The sequence below is a fragment of the Ptychodera flava genome, chromosome 8, assembly GCF_041260155.1.
Source record: "Ptychodera flava strain L36383 chromosome 8, AS_Pfla_20210202, whole genome shotgun sequence".
NCBI lineage: Eukaryota > Metazoa > Hemichordata > Enteropneusta > Ptychoderidae > Ptychodera > Ptychodera flava.
Genome location: NC_091935.1, coordinates 15,295,294 through 15,313,148, shown reverse-complemented (window position 1 = coordinate 15,313,148; position 17,855 = coordinate 15,295,294). Strand labels below are relative to the sequence as shown.

General features: G+C 37.4%; 2 protein-coding genes across 7 annotated transcripts in view; one reads left to right on the top strand and one right to left on the bottom strand.

Moving 5' to 3' along the window:
- Window positions 1-15,232, top strand: LOC139138603 (uncharacterized). 2 transcript variants are annotated; one of them, XM_070707044.1, is made up of 6 exons: window positions 1-83; window positions 7,391-7,579; window positions 8,792-9,591; window positions 9,930-10,095; window positions 11,602-11,740; window positions 12,262-15,232. In XM_070707044.1, exons 2-6 carry the CDS (start codon window positions 7,472-7,474, stop codon window positions 12,417-12,419), a joined length of 1,371 nt encoding a protein of 456 aa, XP_070563145.1. In that variant the 5' UTR covers window positions 1-83; window positions 7,391-7,471; the 3' UTR covers window positions 12,420-15,232. The 2 variants fall into 2 exon arrangements, with proteins under 2 accessions (XP_070563145.1, XP_070563144.1); XM_070707043.1 differs by having other exon boundaries at window positions 7,391-7,624.
- The window catches only part of LOC139138602 (tetratricopeptide repeat protein 39B-like), a 36,744-nt gene continuing 33,193 nt past the window's right edge, over window positions 14,305-17,855 (bottom strand). For all 5 annotated transcript variants that reach the window (XM_070707039.1, XM_070707042.1, XM_070707040.1 and 2 more), the window contains one exon: window positions 14,305-17,697. In XM_070707039.1, the coding sequence (XP_070563140.1) occupies window positions 17,505-17,697 (193 nt within the window). In that variant the 3' untranslated portion in view covers window positions 14,305-17,504. The remainder of the gene's footprint in view (window positions 17,698-17,855) is intronic.

Below are 17,855 nucleotides of genomic sequence, written 5' to 3'. Positions count from 1 at the left end.
CTTGCTCGTTTCACTGATCAGCTCAGTATGGTAAATTACCGCTAGACATGAAAAAGCCGTATCTGCAGGGTACTAGTACTTTGGTAAGTAGTTTTTCTCAAAAGCTCGTCGCTTCCTGGAATAATTTATACGGAAGACATTGTCGAAATATTCCGTGCAAATCCAGAATTTCCTTGTTGTTCACACTTTTGCTGATTTATTCATGTTCAACAGTGCAGAGCACCGAGTGCTCGAACGATCGGTCGACAAGACTATCAGCGCCTGTGCGCGCACACATACGTGTAAGTAATCTGAACACTGACCATATTGATTGAAGTAATAGTGGCATTATGACAATCTCTCTCTCTCTCTCTCTCTCTCTCTCTCTCTCTCTCTCTCTCTCTCTCTCTCTCTCTCTCCCTACTAAAATAAGATACATTCATAACAAAATTTAGGATTTAACATCTTCTAATGAAACATTTTCAGTCATATGAGATGAAGGTACTCAATATTAAAACATTTCCATCACTACTGTAAAATATGCTGGTATTAGTGAAACTTACAATCAAATATTGACACTGTACATCCATCCATCCATCCGCCTGTCTGTCTGTCTGTCTGTCTGTCTCTCTCTCTCTCTCTCTCTCTCTCTCTCTCTCTCTCTCTCTCTCTCTCTCTCTCTCTCTCTCTCTCTCTCTCTCTCTCTCTCTCTCAAATGATGCCACATTAAAGGCCTGTGTTGGCACCAGAGTGTCTCATCAGAAAATTTACCCACTAGATTACAATTTCAAAGGAAAACAAAAGACTATCACACCTCATTAATCCTCTTACAGACTAGAACAAAGGCGATCCCAGGGATCGCGAACAGTGCCTTTAACTTTACTGTTTTCCATTTCAAGACATTAATCTGTGTAATCAAAAGCCTCACAAAACATCCATAACAACACTTCAGTCCAAGGATGACTTGACACATTCAACTTGAGAAGTCGAGTACAAAGTGGCCAAATTATGCAAAGCATGACCGCATACCCGTCAAGCATGGTACAAATCTATTGAGGTGCGACGAGAAAAAGCGACCCACCAACGGAAAGTACAGTTTATTTAATTGGTCGGATGCAAAGCTGCAGCAATGACGATCGTGTTCATAAAAATTACCGCAATCACCTAATTTGACCACTAATCGGTAAATATGTGATGGGACCGGAAGACTCCCGCAGAGATAGATTCAAAATTGTGGCCCGTAATTATAAATAAATCAAATTTTAGACTTAAACATTTGACAGCACAAGACCCAGTCGCATTTGACAACTGGACTCCTTGTTCCCAAAATTGTGTCATTTGTTCAAAATTTTCGTGGTGGTAGCACATGTATTAATAGAATGGATGTGTTTATACGATCAGCTGTAAACAGCCGGCCGTGCAGATCACTGTTAGCTGCAGTACGGGTGACCTTTTTCGACAGTATACTCTCAACGCCACGAACAACTACGCTTTAACAGCATAGCTAGATCATGGTCACTGGCAAGTACTATTGATTGTTATCCTCTTTTTACTAATTCCATCCTTTTTTACTTGTTTTCACATAATTACATTTTCACTTCACTTTTATAAGACTTTGTTGTTTGTGTTATGTTAGGTAATGGCGCCTTCAGTAATTACAGGGGGTGGGCCTGGGAAATTTGGGGAGGGTCAGTTTTTACTAAACTGTCCTTTGGGAAGGGTCACATTTTGCAAATTTAGCGTTTGGGGAGGGTCATATTTTGCATTTACCAAATTTTTAACGAATACAAATTTTCAATGTGTTGTCTGCAGAATTTAAAAGCTTTTCACAGTAATCCTATAAGGAGAATTGTAGAACCTGTCCCATTGGCTGAGTACATACATTACATCTCTTAGGTTTAATACATAAATTTGTTTACTATTAATGGCACATATATATACACACACACACACACACACACACACAACACACACACACACAAATATAATATATATATATATATATATATATATATATATATTATATATATATATATATATATATATATATATATATATCCACCGTGCATAGCTATAGTTTCAGATGTCTTTATTTGTGTTCTCAATGAATGAAACATGCTAAATTGGAGTGATTTTTTAAGTGAAAATTGATTTTTGTACGTGACGACTATTCATACCACCCGGTCGATTTTCTTTGATACACTTATTTATGAAGTTTAAAGAAACATTTTGTCGAGGCAATAGAAAAAAGCGGATTTAGACTACAACATTTCGTTCATTTCTGGAAATCATAGCAAGTAAGCTTACTACTTTTACTGGACCGGGTGCAAACTGTACATAATATTCTTCACAATGCTCAACAAAATATGTTTTTTTTTTCAAATTTACAATGAAATTCAACGAGGTTGCTTGCCTATCATAAATGTTACACGTAATTAATAATGAGCAAGGGACAGGAAGTGTCAAGGCAAGGTCGAGGGAAATTGGCTTTATTTTATGTAATTATGGTACCTTCGCATGTTAATGTGCAGAACTGCGGGTAGCGAATACACAAGCGGTCGATCGGCTGACTATTCGACCACAGTACCGTCAGTGTGTGTATCGACAAAATCCTACACATCTCCAATCCCCATCCCAACCCCCCCCCCCAAAAAAAAAAAAAAAAAAAAAAATTGGGCTGGTAAATTCCTTGGCTAAACTGCCGTTGTCGTATAGTCAGTTACAGAGAGGGTTTCTCACAACTGTTACTTGATATCAATACGAAAACAAATCAATTACGCTCGTTCACCTGTCAAACCCATGACTCGTTGATCACCGTGCGCAATATATGTGGTTCTTCTCAACAATGAAACTTTATACGAGCTAAATAGACAACGTACTGGGGATCGATGTGTAATATTTGCCAAGTACGCGGGAAAATTGGGTCATTTTTCGATCATTTCCAACGATGAACACAGAGAGAATTGTATGTAGAAATAAAAACATACATACATACATACATACATACATACATACATACATACATACATACATACATACATACATACATACATACATACATACATACATACATACAATGTACATACATACATACATACATACATACATACATACATACATACATACATACATACATACATACATACATACATACATACATACATACATACATACATTGTTTCGTCGACGTTGCTAAGTAATCATATTTGAGACAAATCGGCGATCAATCATACGAACAAACTGAACTGTGACATCTGTTATCGACCGTTTCTATGGTTCTTATGAGGAAATGGTCGACATTTGCAAAATTCTGTAGACCGAAAATTCCAACAAACAAGTGCGGTCGTGCACGTAAACGTTCACATGTTGGTCTGCCGAAAGAAGTGTAAATAAAACCTGCAACATCAGGGGAAAAAAACAAAGTCGTAAATTTTGGAAAGCGGAAAAAGTACATGTTCCGGAATCCTGACCACCCCATTCCAAGAGCTAACGGTCCACATCTTCGCATTACTAGCCTACTTGGAGTGTTTAGTCACACTGAAAAGTTTGAAATATTCTAAGCTCAGAGCAGACAAGAGATCCGTACATCTGGGCAGGTAATTGGTGTGTGCCAGTGCTACCTTGGCGAATAGGCAATTTAATTTGTTCTCAGCGACCGGAGACAAACAGGGGGCGGGCTATTTGTCACCAGCGGAGGTAGGTGTTTGTTTGTTTGTTTGTTTGTTTGTTTGTATGTGTTGGGGGGGGGTCTATGCTTCAGCAGATTGTGAGAATCGCCGTGAGGGAGAGTGAAGTAATGTGGCGGGTAGGGGCCAATGTGTGATTTGTGAAGAAAAAAGGATAATGGGTGTTTGTAATAGGCAAATGACTAGTACTATACTACAGGGAGATTTTGTTTGGAAAATGGAAAATGTGGACAAGACAAACTTTTCAAATCGTCATTGACAGGCTTTTGCGAACATCTTACACATTTCCTCGATTTTGAAATATTCTGTTTAACATACCAGTGTACATATTTATATTCATTACACGTTCTTGTTACAATTTCTCAAAATCAACCGATTCTCTGCGCCCTGTTGAAGCATAACTGGCTTATTGGGTCAATAGCTGTGACTTTCGATGATGCTATTGAAAAACAAATTCATATTCTTATTCTTTTCACAAAATACTTTGAAATACTTTGTATATAAGTAATATCCTTGCTGACAGAGTGCATTGTGTGTAATATGCTATTTTATATCATTGACGATTGAATTCTAGCCTGGACTGGAATTCAGGATTCGACAATACTTTAGACATAAATCACAAAAAGACAGTTGACAAGTTGAACATCAAGCTTTTTTACATGATTTGGGGAGTGGAACGAAGAGAAAGACAAAAATACTAGAAACTAGAAGATACATCAAAGGGTTACAAAGAGCAAGGGAACTTAAACAGTGGAGTCCAAGGGACGATTCAGAATTTACTTCCAGGGGGGGTGGAGGATTTTCAGGGGGGCCACCCATTTTTCCCAAGAAAATTTAGGGGGGCCAGACAAAAATACCACAATCTTTTAGGGGGGGCCAAGGAAAAAAAAACATCAATTCAATATTTGCCCAGAATTTCTGATCTCTACAAAAGAGCACCGTAGACGCTACCTGGGTGACAGATAAACTCAACATGTTTAGTTAAACTCCTTTAGCTGCCAAATTCGGTAATATTCATAGTGGTTTGTTTTATGCATCTACTGCAGTATCTTGTTCTCCTCCCTGAAGCGTTATGAAATGTCCAGTATTTAGCGTGTCAATACAAACCATACAGTGAACAGTCAGGGTTGTTTTTGTTGAAAAGAGATCTCAGATCAAGTCCAGACTAGAATTCATTTATCAACAATAACAAGGTCATTTATGTTCACACTGGTATGTTGCTAAATACAGCATTGGGTGTTCTATGTAGTGATAGAATAACAAACAAATGCTGATACACAGAGATGAACATTGAACAAATGCTAAAAATTACAGCAAATGTCTTATTAAGGTTTGGTTTACCTTGTAGCTTGTAAAGCAGTTGAAAGTTGCATGATAAAGAAGTGTTAATTTATGCAAATGTATGCAAATCACCTGATTTCTTGGCTTCTTTTGCCTCCCAATTTCAAAATTTCCAACGAATTTAACTCCACTCCGGCTGGGTCAAATTTTCTGAAATTTCACATTATGTTTTTTAAATGCTATATAACACAACAACTATCAATTGGTTTTGTTTGGCAATAAAGCTCTTACATTTTTAAAAAGAGGCATTTTGAATAAGAGGCATTTTAATTTTGCTGATCATGATTTTAATCAATTATTAGAGTGTCAGTCTTTAAACCCCTACAATTTTAAAATGAAGATGGATAATGCCAAGTAAAATAGTTGTTTTTTTCTACATGAATACTATCCTTTCAAGTGAAATATTACATTTCAGAAAATACTGTCTAGTTTTGACTTAAATTAATTTTTATCATTAATACAAAATTGAGGTTTTTTACCCCAAATATACACCCACTTCATCCTTTGAGTAAACTACTGCTACTGCTCTCTTCTTTCTGCTCCTTTTTTTATGTTTCATTCTCATCAATTTTACCCTTTCTAAATTTTTTAAATGTTCTACATAACTTTTTACAGTGCTTACATTTACTATAAACTTTTTTGAAATAAATTTATGGCCGTCTCATCTTCAAGGTGCTTTTCAACGAATAGGTTTTAATGTTGAAAATAAAAATATTATGTATTACTGTCAAAAATATATGGTGAAAAATTTACAAAAAGGTTGATTTTCCAATAATCCTGTATGTGCATCCAGAAGATCATGTGGCACTGCACCAATGCTATGGTGTCGGATTGTTGAAATATTGTGTACACAAGAAATTTGCTGTAGTCCAAGAAGTGATCTCAGTGTGTATGAGCTATAGGAGAAATGTGGATAGGCTTACACATTGTGTATTGATGCTAATACTTTTGTGTCCCATTCATTCTGATATGTATAATCAAAGATTTCACAGTGGCGGCTGGCAGAAAAGGCAAAAAAACAAATTAACATGTATTGTTTCGTGTCATCTGAAAACATGCGCATCATGACTATTCTAAAATTAAAGTTTGTTAAAAAAATTTGAAATATGAATGCTCTGTCAATTTTGAAAAATACTGCTGACAAAATGTGAATTTTGACTTACACAGGGTTATCTGCATTTTAATATGAACATTGGATTGTGAATGGATGAGCAGAATAACATGTGAATTCATGTTTTGGATAAGGTGTTTTGTTCAAGAAATGTTCTAAAATATTCCTCAGCATTGTTGCTTTCAGTGGCAGCAACTTGGTTTTATGACAACCAAATTAGAAAAAAAGAGAAATTAAAAACAATTGGCTTTCACCAATTTTAATTCCTAATGTTTAAAACTTTCACCGTGAGTCTGCAAATATTCAGCATCATCAAATGAAAATGTATGCTGAACGTGTGCATGTACATGTACATCTCACTTTCCAGAAATATCTGGATATCTGCAAATGAGATGTACCATTAAACTTCAAGATATATATCACTTTGCCAATTATCTGCTCCTCTGATTTTCTGTTCACCATTTCTAACTGACATCTTTGCTTGTCTTTGTGTGCATCATATGTATCAGTGAGACATAACGAAAAAAGTATTCATATTTAGTAATTAACTTTTCTTCAGAAATTTACAACCAGATATGTTTATTGCTACCCTTTTCAAAAAGTGTGCCACTTGCAGTCCCTGCAAATCATTCTTTTATAGTCACATAACCCTGAAATGATTTGTTATATCATCGATTAATGTCCACTAGGCCCTACAGTTCCTGCAACTTGTTAGACTAGATATGTCTATAATGTACCGTATAAGCATGCATGTATATATTAGGGGGGGGGGCCATGGAAAAAAAACAGGAAAGATGAGGGGGGGCCATAGATTTTTTCTATAATTTACTAGGGGGGGCCATGGAAAAAAATCACCGAGAAAATAGAAAATCCTCCACCCTCCCCTGGAAGTAAATTCTGAATCGTCCCCAAGATAGGTCAAAGTTACGCACACCGGCATAGCCATCCATCATCATCATCACTCTTCCAACAGTTTCAGAGTTTAGAGTTTTTGGAGGGAACGTGGATTGAGAGAAGCAGATTACTGACTCTAAGCTAATTAGTGACTCTTGCATTATCAAAATTAAATATTTCTGTATCTACAGATTAATATCTGCATACAACACAGAATGACTGACAATCCGTAACCTCCATTACATGTAATTTTATGGCGTATCTTCGGCGGTATTATACTCCATCAGTTAACTTATATGTTCCTGCTCTACTCCCCAAAATCATGCCAAAATTTGGAACCATCGCATTCACCAAGTGGGTTTATGTTTTTTTGTTTCAGATTCGATTTTGGAAAACATCGTTTCAGAGAGGAGGTCTCTGTGAAAGTGAAAGGCTGAGCGTTCGCTGAAAAGCATCCCTCATGGTCTTTCGTCTTCTCAAAATGAAGAGTGCAGTTACCATAGCCACCGGCTGCGTTGCTATGGTTGTTTGTGCGTCGTTTATTGGCAATTTTTTCTTCCCAATTCAGGTACCAATAAACCCAGTCCGCTCAATATTAGGACTCGCTCAACAGGTGGGTTGGCAACTACTCGAGCAGGATGCCATATTAGGTACACATCATAGTAGTGTACTCTGTGAATATCTAACATTTCCCGGAATATTTGTTGTCCTCGGTCACTTGCTCACATGTTTTACTTTTGTTGACGTCTGGTCAATGGTTTTCTTTGCATCCTTTCGTTTTATAAAGCGTTCTGTACCTACCTATCTACCCATCCACCCACCCATCTACCCGCCCACCATCATCCATGATAGTCAAAAGATTACATGAGTCTCAAACAGGGATAGAGTATGCCCACAACCTTTAGTCGTGCACCTTGGCGCGGTCTGACACAAGCAAATGAAGACCAACTCTCATTGTACGCTCCCTTGTTGATTATGAAAAAATTAAATCGCCAACCGTTTTTCAATGCAATACCACCATGTTTTACCAAATTTCAATCCCGTTCCAAAATAAAGATCTGACGATGCATTTTAAAGGATATTCATTGCAATGTACTCTAAGTTATCCTGCACTGTGTTCGTTGCATTTCTATAAATTGAAGTTTAACCGAAACCCCATACATGGAGAGTGAGGTTGTCGCTATCCATCAACACACATTTATGGAAAACAACCTTCCTACCTTCATCAACCCTGCCTTTAAGGTAGAATGCCTCTCGGGGACAGATATTCTGACTCTCAAACTTGCACAATGAGACATTTTTAGTCGACCACTTGTAGGGGCTCATTTTGAAGCCTTTGGAGTAAATAAAGCTGTCACTGGTTTGTTTTTTCGAAAATCGAAAATTATATATTTCCCCAAAGGGTTAACACAGGGATGGCGGCCATTTTGAATTTCAAGTGTCGGAAAATACTGTATTGGGTAAGCTGTTTCTCTTGTGCCAAATTTTGCACTGTGAACCCTGATCGAAAGGAAATGGCTTAAGTTTTGGCAAAAGTTTAATTATTTCAATTCCGAGCCCATCCCCCCCCCCGGCTAATTCTTAACTTCGGCATTTTTCCAGTAGCTTAATGATATAAATGGTCATAACGTCTTAATAATACAAAACTAAAAAAATTAAAGTAGTTGATCTCTCCATCAGAGAGAATCATGCCGGGGACGTACGAAGCCAGCATATTTCAGAGAAAAACAACTCAATGACTTGAAATATAGCAAGTACTGAATATTAAATGTTTCCACAGAAAATCGCAGATGATGTGACCCCACACACCGGTAGTTTTACCAACAGGAATTATTCTAAACGGATCATCGCACGTTTCAATGACACTGAGGTAAAGTTCGATAAACACTCTTCACGGATGCCTAAAGCAAACGCCAGCGTTAGTCCTCAAACTTCGCTCGTATTGCCCGTCTTCTTGTGGTCTGCGGGGTCCTCGTCGCTGTACAATCCGTACAAGCGTGCAATCATGTTTTCATTACACAACGACTACACCATCGTGTCCCTGCCGTTCCACAACCACGCCCAGACCCAGAAAGGCGGACTGGGCGTCCAGAGGTCATTTGAAGAGACGTTTGACATCGACCGACTGAGAAAACTCCTTCCCGTAGCAGATCTCAGGACCTTCAGGGAGAAATGCAACAGCGAAATTAAACCCGAGGACATGATCATACCCGTGACCGACGGAAATTCAGTCAACGTTGAAAATAATACAGCCATCACAAAATACTCCAAACTGAAATCTCTAGACAGAAAATACTTGCTAGATTTTTATGGTCAGACAGTTGACATATATAAGCAGTTCTTAGGAATTAAGTTGCCAAAGTTCCAATCAGTTCAGAACGCGCAAACGGCAAGAGGAGAATGCATCGGTTTATTGCCTTCTAGAGAATTGCCTCTTCCTAAAGAAGCAAGCTTGTCTGAACGGGTCGACAAATACTGGAAATTCGCGCCGTATGTACGAAAATTGGCAGAAGAACTTCATGATAAACTATGCATGGGAGACTATGCTGTGATGCACTGGAGAAATAAAACTGGTGAGAGGTAATGTGGAGATCGTCTATATACTTACGATGTCTTTAAAACAAATATTTCAAAGATATATATATACATATGCTATAGTATATTTGAGAGAGAGAGAGAGAGAGAGAGAGAGAGAGAGAGAGAGAGAGAGAGAGAGAGAGAGAGAGAGAGAGAGGGGGGTGTTTATATAGGTAGCGAGAGGGGTGGGGAGCCTGAAGGGCATATAGGTGTAGTACATCACTGTTTGTGAGCTGTGAGCTCACCAATATACCCATCGACAGTTGCACATTAGATGTGGTGGAGGGACCATGGCACATCTTCATCGACGACAAAAATGTATTGGAATCTCTTCCAAACAGGTGTTCGCCACTTAACCCAAGACACAGAAGTTTGTGTACCGACGAGGTGAAAAACAATCTTGAAATCTTGAAGACTGCATCACCGGACATCGTTCATAGCGTGGTAAACTTCATATTGAAAAATGATATCAGCTGCCTGTATGTTGCCACGCCACCATATGAACAGGTGAGTGACGCTTTACGCCTATACCTGGAATTTAGAATCGATACGCGGTTTGATAGCTAAATTTGGTCACGTATCCGGGTGCTAAATTAGGCGAACGATAATGTCGATCTAGACAGTAGGTTCGTTACTAATGCAGCATGGCGTACACAACATATGGTGCTGTAGACTTTGATGTCTTTTTTGCGTCAGTATCACGTGATCGGAGCCCTACCTCGGTGGTTTACCAGTCCCTGTTGCGCCTTTCTTCATAAGCGCAATTTTCGAAAGTCAAATCAGAAATTTTTTGACGAATCATCTACTCTGGCATATCGACAATGTAACTGTGACATCACTATTAAAGAATCGGCCCAGTTTGAAGGCTGGAATTTTGTACAAACTTTAAGTTTAGATTTACATAAGTATGGAGAAGGTTCCTTAGCTTCTCTGAAAGCTGTATCCCAGATATGTCTGCGATTGTCTTTAAAATAGACAGAATTAATATTTAATTGAGGGGTGGTTAAGGCATAGACTTTGTCTAACGGAAAAACCAAAAGTATGTAGAGTAGTCAGTTTCTTCTCAGTGACATCGTTTCATCATTTACTTTTGTTCAGAACTATAATTTGATCTAAAATTAATGCAGATGCAATGCATAAGTAGGAACATATGGTCGATGTGATATTTTCTGGTACAAGTTTTCGACAACCCATTGACCCTCTTCGGATTCACTACATGTATGATTTTACCACGGACTTCCTGCTGGCTTTTCTGTTTTGTTTTGTTTTTATTTATTGAGCAGTGCTTAACTTAAACTACTTAAAGTCCAAAAACCTAGTGATCTTTAGTCGTTCATCTTTGAAAGAGTGATGGTGTGCAACAACTTTGTCCCTTGAACTCGGCATTTATATTGTCATTTGCCTCGTGAATTCGATAATTATACTCGTAGTTTTTATTGCGGAATTGGACTACTTTCAGTACTTTGTTTTGTCTCTCTCAGATACTCTCATTATAGATACTAGTTGGGTTTATCAGCACAGCTATGATGGTTCGCCATGTGACTAGGAATGGCATGTAAAATTTTGATACAATCCTAAATGAACTTATTAAGTTTTGATTGTAAGGCGTCATTCAGCATGCGGACCCAGAACATGTATTATAGTTAACTAGTCGATTCATGTTGGTTCGGCCTAAAATCAATTTGCAACCTTTATTCAGACCATGAGAATATTACGGGAGCAAACAATGCCAAGAAATGAAAATACACCTGACCTTTGCAATCATCAAGGTTTAGCGTGGGAGGTAGCAGGTATTATGGTTGTAAAAAAATGAAATAAAATACATTAAAAATACAACACGCGGTAAGGGAGGAGACTGGAAACTCAAGCTTTCTTCTTTTTTGCAAAATGCAAGTTGACATATCACTAAAAGTGAAGAAATTATGGGACAGTACTTTACCTATTTCAAAATATGGCGTGAAAAAGAAAAAGCATACCCTGTACTTACCATCCTCTTTCATCCTCTATTTTCAGGCCATCATATCTTTGTTAAACGACACGAAAAGAGTAAAAGTACACACAATAAGTAGCCTTTGTGCGTTCTCAGATCGTGTTCGTCAACACTGTGATGACAACTACGTTTTATCGTTGTTAGAACAGTACATTGCTGAGGGTAAGCCGCACTCCCTTCGTCCAATTTGGATTTTCACCGACCACAAGTTGTTGTGCTCGATACATCTATTAGATCAAAGTGATAGCAGATCTTGGGCCGGTCTATGATCTGTCAAACATTTTTGAGTCGCAAGAGAGTTTTTCATGGTTTGAAGTAGCACAGCAACTATTTTTCCTCGAAGGGTATGAGTTTATGGGTTTAAAATGACGTAGAAAGGGGTTTCAGATTGTCAAATCATAAGAGAGAGAGAGAGAGAGAGAGAGAGAGAGAGAGAGAGAGAGAGAGAGAGAAGAAACATGAGTTTGAAACCCAGGTGGGGATCATATTTGAACACGTTGTGTCGCTTTGACGATGAAAATAATCCAAAAATTACGTGACACCTGTTGCAGCAAAATTGCGGGAAGTGAGCAAATCTCCCGAATCATGTTATCTCAGGTTACAATATGGAATGAAAGCGGGGCGAACCAATAAATAACATGACACGGCATCACATTTAGTATTATTTTTATTTTAAAATTCAGAGTCAGCGCTGTTCATCGGTACAAGGACATCGAACTGGTCTCTTTTTGTAGAGTCACGTCGGGACAGCCAACACAAGAAGAGCGTGGCTGTTCAGGAACTCCCTGGAATCCCGCAGAAACTACTGAACATGCCAGAAACATTAGAACATATCATTTGAAAGCAGAGACTGGGAAATCAAGTTAACTAGATCATCTATCGGAAACTCTTGCCATTGTTACTAGAACTGCTCTCTTTGCAGCTGTTGCTTAGATACAACAATATTTTCTGTTGGGTTGTATAAAATACGTCTATTAAGCTGCAATGTAAGCTCATCTGTGCCATTAATGTCTGTATTTTGCTACTATCATAGATAAATGTTTCTTTATCGTTTCAACTCATGGTAAAGTTTTTAACGGGAGTCTCGTATTGCAATATTTGTTGCAAAAATCCATCCACAGATTAAGACGGATCATTCGATCATGGGATAGTTTTTTTCAAAAGCACTAGGTCTGAAAAGTTTCTCTTTTACCTTCTACAGTTTTTTCACTTTGACTTCCACCCCCAAGATCCAATGGTAGATCCCTTAATCAATACTCACTGTGAACACGATTAGAACTAATTTGGGATAATTGGATAGTGAACTAATGTCGCAAATGTAAGCTCATCTGCTTTTCTCTTTAAAGCTCCAGAAGCTGTATCTTTTGGCTATTTTTTTTTCAGAAATTTTGTTTTGTGGTTTCCCTACACTTTCTGCATTGAATCCCTAAACTGTAATTTAATGCCAAGTATTTAGCATATCAACACAACCTATATGAGTATGATTTATATTGTTATTGTTGAAAATTGTATTCAAGTCCGGACTAGAATTCATTTGTAAACAATAAACAATGATCACTACACACATACAAGGTGTGTTGACAAAAAGAATACTCGAAATTTCAGCATGACAAACGGATTAGGGTCAGACACGGTAGTTGATGTACAGAAGCAGAATACTGAAAAACTTGCCACAAGTTACAGCTTATGTCCCTTTAAGCAGTGCAAGTAATTTGTAGTATTGCAACATTCAGCTATAGGTTACACCACACTTTTGAGAAATTTGTGAAATATAAAGATCCAATTCTCCCAAATTGGTTCCAATCGTGCTTTTGACAGCACTGTTCCTCAAGAGTCGGACCTGTTGAGTCAGAATATGCTTTATTTTGAGCATTCAAAGATTTGATGGTTTTGATGAGATAGGTCTGACAAGCATATTCCCTCATAAAGTTTTGAATCAGGTGATATTTTTGTGACAGCTTCAAACTTTCCTTTCATCAATTTGTTTGGTTCTTTTCAATCTTGACAACCCCCAAGATCTAACAACATTGTTTTATTTAGTTCACGAGGCAACAAAGTACAAGGTTTAGTGTGTTCATATATGAAAAACAGGGTATATAATATTTAATGCGTGGCCTTAAATAATTCTTTATTTACATTGAGTCGTGTTTTGAGCAGTCCCTTTACAATCAGCATGACAGTCTGCGATGTAACACTCAACATACGTCATCAAGGTGCCATCAGGCTCAGTCTGACGCTCACTGTGCCGATTTTGCACAAGGTGCTCTACACACTCACTTTGACAATTTCAGGACCCTCCGGGTAGAATGTGCCTCGGGGACAGATATTTGTTCCCTCAAACTTTTACAATTCTTTTCTGATCTACCACTTGCGGGAACTCAATTTAAAGCTCTTGATGTAAGAAAAATTTTCACAGTCTCAGTTTTTTCGAAAATTGAAGATTTTATCTTCCTATATAGAGTTAACACAGGGAACGGCCATTTTGAATTTCAAATATCGGTAAATCTTGAGACATTTGTTTCCCAGTACCAAAATTAGTACGGTGCCGCTCGATTTTTATTGATTTTGAAAAGAGAATGATTGAAATATTCCTTGAGGAAAGTTTAAGCAAAACTTTAATAAGTCTTTCAATTTCAAAGCGTGTACCACCTTAATGCATCTAATCTAATGATTGGTCCCTAAACACAAAGCACTGACACGATTGATAAACAAACACTGTGACATGATTTCAGTTCACTAAAATATCGTTATTTTATTACTTTCAAATACGTTGATCATAATTTGAAACAGCTTATCATATATATATTAGTTGAACAATATGGTTCAATCTGAAACGATCAAAATAGTCATTAAACTTTTAATATCACCCATTCTGGACGCAGTTGGCTATACTTGCACAGCACACATAAATAATCTACTACAGCCAAACTGCACTGTTGCCTTGAAAATGTAAAACCCTGTACACAGAGAGCATGACGGGATTGGGAATAATTAAAGGAGATAAAAAAAAACATTATTTAGATTTGTTTGCAAAAAATTGAAACCTAATTGCCATTTTGTTCCAACATAGAAGACTTTGTAAATAAAATAGAAAAACACCATAAAGTTGCAGATTTTTTTTTATCTTTGGTCACCATGGAAGTATACCAAAAACTGTTCAAAGTCTGGTTTGATCTTTGGAAGGCAAAATAAAACACCAGCACTGACGGTCATTGGCTAATGACTCAAATGAACATGTCACAAAGGGACAAAGCTGTGAGTAGGAAATATTTTTTGCCTTTCAACAATTTATTTTCCACTGTCCAGAGACACATTCTTTCTTCTGGAATAACCAACTGATTCAAATTAAATTTCATGTTCACTTTTGAATTTTGAATTTTTTTCCTCAATTCTTTTAAAGATCTGAGATTAACTTACACTTGAAACAATGCCTGCCCTCCTTTGATATCTTTCCAACCCCCCACCCCATCCCCTTCTCTGTAAACTAGTCTATAATTACCATGGCTAAAACTTAGGTTGAGCCAAATCATTGTTGTGAAAGGGTTCAAGGGTGACTTCATGTCTCCCTGTCAATACTTTTGGTACTTGGGAAAGAATTTAATGTGAGAGCAAACATGGAATTTTTACAGTTTTTTTATTCTGATAATCTCAGAACATCGGTGAAAATTTCTGATATTTAAAAGAAGTGAAATTGAGAATTCTCAGTGTCTATGAAATTACTGAACCCACTGCACAGGCAAAAGGGATGCCTAGTGTTGTGAATTCATTGGGAATATTGCACCTGAATATTACTTCTGAAATTCATGAAAAACAATTACCCTGATAACATGGTTTTTGCATCAGATCAATGTGATAGAATACAGAGATGCACCCACAAGCTGTTACTGTTATTGAATTGTATTACCCTGGTCTTTGGATATAAAAAAAACGTTGTAAAATTTACCATTTGTAGTTAAAATTTCACAACGCAGAGCAGAAAATAATTGCATAAAGGTGAAAAGCTATTGTAATACAGTGCCATTGTAAGAATTTTTGAAAGATTATGAACTTGCTGGAAACCTGGAGAAAAAACTGGAAGTTTGAAATTTAAAAGACAAAGGAAATGTACAAAGTTGATACAAAGCATGACCGGTTTTGCTTGAAAGACCACAAAATGGTCACGCTGAAAAGAAAATGTGGCAAGTCTACAAAAATTTTAAATATGAGAATAGCACACTTAATGAGACTTCAGTCACTTTTTAAAGAGGCTTAAACAGCTATTGTATCTGAATTTAACCGAGGTCAAAAGTTATGTCAAGTATCCGGATGAGGTGCCTTGACCTTTCCAATATTTATAACAGGATCTCTCAACAGACAAACACAAGGTGATTTACATTATTGCACAAAACACTTACAGCAGCTCTGACGTTGCTGATAATTTCATGGAAGATTATTTGCCTTCCTTCCTGAATCGGGATTCTACCCCTTACACCCCCCCCCCCCCACCCAACCGCACAAACACCTTGGTAGAATTCTGTTGATTGTGGCACTGGCGTGGTTGAACACATAGAACAAGAAACTGGAACGACATTGTGTGGCAAAGAATATGTACTTTTTCCCTGGAAAGACTTTATAATGACCCAAAAACTAATCCAGCACACTGTTTTTACTAGCCACAGTCTGAGCATGTTTTACTGATCAGTGTTTGGATTATGCGCCATGCCTGAATGCAGTTGATGGTTTGATGTGCAGTATACCATCAGTATGGTATACAATATCTGACACGTGTACATAAAGTCTCTCAGTTAGACATTACATTATGTTGGTGGAACATCGATAAAGTTTATCTCGTACACACTACAAATTATACTAAGCAAATCAACGCAAAAAATAAACTCACTCTAAAAACAAAAAAGCTGAAATTTTGCGATCATTGTTCTGTCATCATATTATTCTTGTCAATATGTTGCATTTTGTAGAAAAATTGTGTTTTAACAAAAGAAACAAAAAAAATATTACAAGGCATGGCTCTTTCAGATTACGCTTCCGATAGAGAGTAGCTTCAAAAGTTTCAACTTTTGAGCATCCTGATGACTGCTGTCAAAACAGCCTCTTGCCCTGCCAACCGCTGATATTTATCTGGCAAATCATGGTCAGGTAAACCTGTATTGATACCGCAAAGATTTTGTCGGTCATTTTGAGAAGGGAACAACTCAGACAAGTTGGAAGATAAACACACATCATGGAGGCAGAGTAAATTTTAAAAAGGAATAAAATTTACAGACGCAAATACTGTTACAAATGCCACATTTGTGAGAAGACCAAAACTATACTTAAAATGATGATGTTCATGGCAACACATAATTCCAACACTTTGTTGGGCATAAACTTGAGAAAAATTCTACAAGCACATCTAAAAGTGATTTGGAAAATATTTAAGATGAAGAAGTCGAAGAATCAGCAGAGTATAAAAATCACACACATTTAAATAGCACATTTCATGATAATTTGGAAAACTGGCCTCATAAAATCACAATCAAAAAATTCTGTTGCTAGTCTGTCTCAATAAAAATTTGCCATCTGCGTCATAATAATTTATGTGGAAGTGTAAATGAATTCACCTTCACTCAAGGGAGTGAAATTTCATCCTGAAAAATAATTGTTACAGTACAATTTTCGTCAAAAAATAGCTTATTTTTGTATTCTGTTTTCTCACCATCTGTGTATACTAATGATCGTATCAACTTTCTGGGGAAATAAAGCCTTTATGTGGCTGATGACAGGTTTTTCAAAAAGCAGCAGAAAACTAGCACAAAAACAAAATACAAACACATTTCACTTCTGCCAACTAGGAGTGCATTGATCAAACATGTGAGGGCGCTCAACCAATTATGCAGCAAATCCAAACTGTGAGGGCGCTCAACCAAACTATGCGAGGTAGCACATCTTAGTCAGATGGAACAGTGTCTCCATCTATTCCAAAACCTTGATCTGATAAATCTTCACTATCAAGCGAAATGTCCAGGGCTGCTGCCGCCGATGTGTCACCCTTGGCCTTCAACCTTGCTTTGATGTTGTTCATTGCAGCGTGGACCCGGAAGTGAAGTCGCGACTGCAGCTGCCGTGTCTTCTTGTAGTTCCTGTATCATGAATGAAAAAATATTAACCCTATTACTATAAACACACATAACTTTCAAAAAATTGCTGAAAGTTCTGCTGACATATCGAAATTGATTCTGGTTTAGACAATGCAGACACAATGTAATGGACACAACAATGTGTCTTTTACATTGTGTTA

Coding starts and splice junctions, on each gene's coding strand:
- LOC139138603 (XM_070707043.1), top strand. CDS start 7,472: ATGGTCTTTCGTCTTCTCAAAATGAAGAGTGCAGTTACCATAGCCACC. Junction 9,592..9,929: donor AGAAATAAAACTGGTGAGAG/GTAATGTGGAGA, acceptor TCTTCCAAACAG/GTGTTCGCCACTTAACCCAA. Junction 10,096..11,601: donor CCACGCCACCATATGAACAG/GTGAGTGACGCT, acceptor CTCTATTTTCAG/GCCATCATATCTTTGTTAAA.